General features: G+C 46.2%; 1 protein-coding gene across 1 annotated transcript in view; it reads left to right on the plus strand.

The window, feature by feature from the left end:
- The window catches only part of LOC112067739 (radixin), a 12,800-nt gene extending 6,939 nt beyond the window's left edge, over positions 1-5,861 (plus strand). Inside the window, exons 4-6 of the mRNA XM_024134633.2 lie at positions 944-1,197; positions 1,341-1,577; positions 2,519-5,861. Of these exons, the coding sequence (XP_023990401.2) occupies positions 944-1,197; positions 1,341-1,577; positions 2,519-2,683 (656 nt within the window). The 3' untranslated portion in view covers positions 2,684-5,861. The remainder of the gene's footprint in view (positions 1-943; positions 1,198-1,340; positions 1,578-2,518) is intronic.
- The last annotated feature ends 1,022 nt before the right edge of the window (positions 5,862-6,883 follow it).

The following is a 6,883-nucleotide window of genomic DNA, read 5'->3' on the forward strand; positions in this document are numbered from 1 at the left end:
GCATTCCACATTGTGTTCCAGTGGTATAGACTGACTTGGGCGGTGTGTTGACAAGAGGCATCCACATTGTGTTCCAGTGGTATAGACTGACTTGGGCGGTGTGTTGAAGAGGGGCATCCACATTGTGTTCCAGTGGTATAGACTGACTTGGGCGGTGTGTTGAGAGAGACTCCACATTGTGTTCCAGTGGTATAGACTGACTTGGCGGTGTGTGTTGAGAGACACTCCACATTGTGTTCCAGTGGTATAGACTGACTTGGGCGGTGTGTTGACAGAGAGACATTCCACATTGTGTTCCAGTGGTATAGACTGACTTGGGGTGTGTTGACAGAGAGCATCCACATTGTGTTCCAGTGGTATAGACTGACTTGGCGGTGTGTTGACAGAGTGGGATCCACATTGTGTTCCAGTGGTATAGACTGACTTGGGGTGTGTTGACAGAGTGGCATCCACATTGTGTTCCAGTGGTATAGACTGACTTGCGGCGGTGTGTTGAGAGTCCACATTGTGTTCCAGTGGTATAGACTGACTTGGGCGGTGTGTTGAGAGACCTCCACATTGTGTTCCAGTGGTATAGACTGACTTGGGCGGTGTGTTGACAGAGAGACATCCACATTGTGTTCCAGGGGTATAGACTGACTTGGGCGGTGTGTTGACAGAGACATCCATGTTGTTTTCTTTTTGTTCCATACTGTTTTTACTGTTGTGTGCGGGTCCTCTCTCACTTTTTATAGGCATTTCCTGCCTGTTATATAATTTTTCCTTTGTCGTTTTGTTCTTACAGTCAATCACATTATTTGTGAGATCATGGCTGACCAAGCATCCCATTGGTCACATTGTAAAAATTGTGGGTGCTGCTGGACATGGTTTGAGGAAGAACAGCGAAAAGGGTTGTTTTTTGAGACGGGCTAACGGACTTTGTGTATTTTGTTCATGGTCACAGAGTTGGAGGAGCAGACACGCAGGGCCCTGGAGCTGGAGCAGGAGAGGAAGAGAGCCAGGGAGGAGGCGGAGAGGCTGGAGAGGGAGAGACAGGCAGCGGAGGAGGCCAAGGCAGAGCTGGCCAGGCAGGCCGCTGACCAGATGAAGAACCAGGAACAGCTGGCCGCTGAGCTGGGCGAGTTCACCGCCAAAATAGCCCTGCTGGAGGAAGCCAAGAGGAAAAAGGAAGAGGAGGCCACTGAATGGCAGCAGAAGGTAACCACCTCCCTACATTCTACACTGTGTCCTGGTTACAATATAGACTACACTGTATAGAATCAGTCAGTTGTAGGTTGTACTGAAATGTTCTATAACGTTGCACCTTCCTGAATAAGTCCCATAACTCACCTTCTCCCCAGGCCATCTCAGCCCAGGACGACCTGGAGAAGACCAAGGAGGAGCTGAAGACTGTGATGACGATCCCGTCGACACCAGCGGGCGGCTCCACGGAGAGCGAGCATGAGGAGCAGGACGAGAACCACGCTGAGGACGCCGCCGAGCTCTCCCTGGAGGGTGTGAGTGCCCTGGACCTGCGCAGTGAGGAGGAGCGCGTCACCGAGGCCCAGAAGAACGAGCGCCTCAAGAAGCAGCTGCAGGTCAGTCCCCTCTGACCTTTAACCCCAAGACCTGATGACCTCCCCTTAAAGGGCTTTCTTTAGTTGCTGGGTGGCGTTAACTGTCATTGAGAGGTTTCAATCAATCAACCCTCTCTCTACCCCCCCTTTCTCCATCTCTCTCTACTACTATGGCCCCTTTCTCCATTTCTCTCTATCCCCGCCTTTCCTCCATTCTCTCTATCCCCCCTTTCTCCATCTCTCTCTCTCCCCCCTTTCTCCATCTCTCTCTATCCCCCCCTTTTCTCCATCTCTCTCTCTACCCCCCCTTTCTCCAATTCTCTTCTCTACCCCCCTTTCTCCATCTCTCTCTACTATCCGCCCCTTTCTCCATCTCTCTCTATCCCCCCCCTTTCTCCATCTCTTCTATCCCCTCCTTTTCCCATTCTCTCTATCTCCCCTTTCTCCATCTCTCTCTACCCCCCTTTCTCCATCTCCTCTACCCTCTCCCTTTCCCTCCATTCTCTCTCTACCGTCTCCTCTTCTTCCCATCTCTCCTCTCCTCTCCCTTCTCTCTCTCTTCTCTTCCCTCTCTCCTTTCTCATCTATCTCTACCCTCCCTTTCTCCATCTCTCTCTACCCCCCTCCACCTTTCCCTCATCTCTCTCTATCCTCACTCTGTTCTCCATCTCTCTCTCTCACTACCCCTCCCTTCTCTCCATCTCTTCTCTACCCCTCGCTCTCCACTCTCCAGCCCGTCTTCATCCCATTCTCGCTCGACCCCCCTCTTCTGCCTTTCCTCCGCTCTCTTCTACCCCCTCCGTCTTTCTCCATCTTCTCTACCTGCCTCCCTTTCCTCCATCTCTCTTACCGCTGCGTCCCTTTCTCCATCTCTCTCTACCGCTCGTCCCTTCGTCCAATCTCTCTCTACCCTCTCCCTTTCTCCATCTCTCTCTACCCTCTCCCTTTCTCTCCTCCACCAGGTGTTGAGCTCGGAGCTGGCTGAAGCCATAGACGATACCATGAAGACCCAGAATGACATGCTTCACGCGGAGAACGTGAAGGCCGGGAGAGACAAGTACAAGACCCTACGTCAGATCCGCTTGGGCAACACCAAGCAGCGCATCGACGAGTTTGAGTCCATGTGATCTGGTCTGGGTTCCCCCATCCGTCCATTGGCGACTCGCTTTTCGTCAAAGCAACAGGCGCTGTCCCTCCTACACTCCCCCCTTTTCCCCGTACCCATACCCGCAAAGGTTCCAGAGGGCACGGCCGCCACCGCCTCAAACTTTGCCAAAGCTCTGCCCGCATCTCCATCAGGAATCGGGCGCAAGCAACGCTTTGCACCGTTCCGAAAGTGGTATTCTCCTTGTATTGCAAAGAATGCGTCTGTGCTTTGCTTTCAAATATCTAATGTGGAGACACAAGAAAAACCAAAATGGGAAAGATTGGATTTTTAAGCGAACAGGGCCATGGGAAGCTTTGTTGTTCTTGCCAGAAAGCTAGTATGCAATGCTTAGTATTACTGACTCGGTTGTCTTCAACTGAACGTATTGATGCTGTCTGGTACTTTCAAAACCTTTTTGATTTTGTTCTGATCTATGGTTATGACACGTTTTATTGAAGCCCTGTTTGTTAAGTTCTCTGTTCTCATTGTTAACTTTGAAGGTAGATTGGTCCGAGGCTGGTAGAGGCTTGTGTTAGGGGCTCGATCCATTCAGTTATGTTGTGAACAATTTTCAAAACATTTCATTGTTTTAAAAGAAATGAGCCTATGGGTAACAGGGTTGACGTTTTATACTCGACCCACTGTCTTCTACCACAAAATGGCCAAAAAGAGTGGAACAAGCTCTCCTGCTTTTACACTATGATTTGACTATTAGATATTCAATGTTTTCTATTGTAGAAAAATACATTTAGAAAGGAATATTTTCACCATATTAAAGTGAGAGTTCAGTTGTCGTAACAGGGTTGACCTTAATGAGAGACCAGGTTTTTTTTGTAACCTTAAAATGAATCACTAATCGCATGAAATAAAGTCTTCAGAAATGACAACTATTGCTTAACAATGATGGTGAAAATCTGGAGAAATTGATGTTAACTGGGTTAAAGTCTCCCGGGAAGTCGGAGGCGAGTGACGAATTTTGCCACTAAGTCTTTATTCATATAAAAATCAGATTTATTGAATTTACCATGTGGTCTATATTAAAGAGCACTTCATTTGAAAAGAACAGGCTTTTAAAATGTCTATATTGATTCACCATTTCTACTTAAAATATCAAAGGGATGCAAAAGGAAGTCATTTTGTGGAACGGCCCTACTATCTAGACTCTGAGCATCAGTGCAAAGCCACTACACCAGTCTTGAGGAGAGGTGTGAGGCTTGATGTCATACTGTTGTAGAGAAACACATTTGGTCTGAGATGAGCTGATAGTATGATGGAGATAAGCTAATTGGTTAGGTGTGTGTGCGTCTGCGACAGACAGGTAGGAAGAGAGAGCGAAAGCTGTTAGTTTAGCTCCTGTGAGCTGACTCCTAATGTTTCATGTCCAGTCACCATAGATGGTTTCCTCTGCCTACCAACTCACAAAGGCCTGGAAAAGACAGAGATGCTTAAGTGTTGTGAGAGTGCCATTATTGTCTGTCTGCATAGTAGTAACTTTTGAAGAGGTATACCATGGTCTTTCTGGCTGGAGAGCCCATGAAAACGTCAGTCCTCATCGGAGAACAGAGCTCTACCTCAATACTGTAACCATGGTGACTGACCAAACAAACACTCGGTCTCAAATCCCCTCCCACAGATTGAGTTTTGACTGTGGCTTGACTAGTTCAGACTAGGAGGCGATGTAGCTTTATTGGTTAACATTTCAACTGAAATGAGTGCTATTTTTATGCCAGATGTACTTTCAAGCGATGACGCATTGAAGTGTCACTAGTGGAGACAATTGATTAAAAAATGATATTAAGTTTGGAGCTAGTTTTACATGGTGGTCTCTTTGAGATATCTACCTTGTGTTACTACCTTCTGTTACTGAAGTTTCTCTGAACTGTAACTACACCTAAATTATACAGAAGATCAAAGGTCACGCAAGCCAATCCAACACTGAGGACACGGCTGTGAGTCTGTAGTGGACTGTTCTGATACTGTGCAGTAGTAAGGTTGAGGACTGCAGTGACCCAGGCTGTGTAGACAGGGTGTCTGTCCTGTGGAGCTGGTTTGACTGGTTATTGTTAAGTGCTGTTTGGACTCGGGACCTGCATCTGCCGACAGCCAACTGGGGCCAGAATAGGACCGTCATGTTTCTCCTCTGCTGCTGGACAGATCTGCTCACCATTTTCTCTGCCACAGCTGTCAGCAGGATGGATGGAAACTCAATGGCAGTGCCACCATTTTAGGACTGTGAAGAGACAGACCAGTGCAGATGTTAGAGGTGAATGTGCCCCCCTATTTATACGCTCTCATTAGAGGGACCCAGCCTCTTGGGGCMMCCCCCCCCCCCCCCCCCCATCTCAATCTTATAATTCTGCAGATTTAAATGTTATGTTCAGTGGGAATAGAGAACAGGCCAATAAAAACATTTTCAGACCTTGATCTTTTCTCACACAACCTTTTTACTCACTCCAAATCAAATTAACTCCAGCTTTGTGGATAAATGTTACTGGTGCGTTTTGAATGAACCCGAGTGTTCAGTTTTTTTTTATTTGCAATTGGATGGAATGTATTATGCTACACTAGACAGCTGGTTTAAGTTGATCTTAAAGCCAGAGTTTTAATAAAATAAAGCACTTGTTTGGATCCGGAGGACACTGAAGGGGCTTGACCCAAACCTGCCTTTTCGTTAACCCAGTGAGTGTCCAAATATAGGGGTTGTATTTGCCATAGCAGGTGAAAAAACTGTGCTTCCAACTTATTTTTGTAATGTGTTCCAAGATCAAACTATCTACCAGCATGCATCAGTAGCTCACTAGAGGTGAAAAGAACTCCTCTACATGCCAGCATCCCCCATATTTAGGGCAGGGTGCATTGAGTTGGGCTTTTCCCATTGGCTGAGCCTGTTAGCCCGCTTGTGTCGCCTCCAATGAGAGCCGTGTCAGTGATGCCTGTGTTGGAACCAGCTGTCACGTATGCGGTTCAGTTTTTCCTTATGTTCATACTAGTGTTTCTGTAAGATAAAGGCCCGGATGGAGCTTAGTCCATTGGTTTCACAATAAAAGTTTCAAATGAAGTTGCCTTTATCTTTTTTATATTGTATATATGTAACAAATATAGTATTGGTTTAAATGATTGGTACCTCTGACACCAGTAAAAGTTATGTTGATAAGTGATTTTGAATGTCAGTGATTCTTTAGACATGAACCTCAAACAACACTGTTCATTCATGGTTTAATTAATGCAGTGCAGACGACACCTTGATAACAAGAACATACAATGAGCAGTTCATCTTTTGATCTGAAAATGTTTTTTCTCACTGTCCTCTATCTGGTCAGCTGCCACTAACATTGATCACATCAGGAAATGTAAAGCCAAATTAACAGCACTAATTGCCATTGACTTGTTGCACATCAAATGTTTGGCTCATTGGTGTTTTTATTTGAACTTGTTCAAACAGCTTGGCATCGAGGGCAGAATGAAACCATAGACATTGCATCTTTCCCGTTATGGCGTCAGATCACGGGCAGCGTCATTGTGGCCRTCTCCATTTTGAAGTAGTCCATTTTCTTCTAGGGTGCACACTGCCACCTAGAGTGTGTTTTGAAATGGCATAAAGCCATGGTTGGTGATATGTTTCCTCACAAGTATAATTCATTGGTTGACCCCTCCTGACGACCTGGATGGAATTATGTGATCCTTCCTAAACCCATAGGAAGTCCCACCCAGCTGACTTCTTCAAACTCGTGAAAGACCTCAAAGGCGCTGCCCATGCTAAAACATGCTTTTGGGCACTAGAGTCCTCTATCTCTGGATGAAACCCTGTCAGTCCGTGGGCAGAGTATGCAGGTGAGTCAAATAAAAGGCCTTGTGGGTGGTTAAAGGGCGTCACACACAGGGTTGCCAGCTCAAATCCCAATGATACTTTTCTTTTCCAACATAATAATAGTCTAAATGAACAGCTTTAAATATGTGAAAAAACAAGCGTGGTGCCCTCCCMCCTGTTGGTGTAGTGGACTAGGCACTGGGACCAGAAGGTCACAGGTTCTAATCTTGATGATGCCGGGGGATTGAAGCCTGTTTTTTTTTAACCCAACCCAACCCTAAACTTAACAAATCACATTTTTCTGCCCTCAGAATTAGATCAAAGGAAAACTCCAATCTGTAATACAGTAAATGTTATTCCAAGTACATGAAA

This window comes from Salvelinus sp. IW2-2015, linkage group LG27, assembly GCF_002910315.2.
Source record: "Salvelinus sp. IW2-2015 linkage group LG27, ASM291031v2, whole genome shotgun sequence".
NCBI lineage: Eukaryota > Metazoa > Chordata > Actinopteri > Salmoniformes > Salmonidae > Salvelinus > Salvelinus sp. IW2-2015.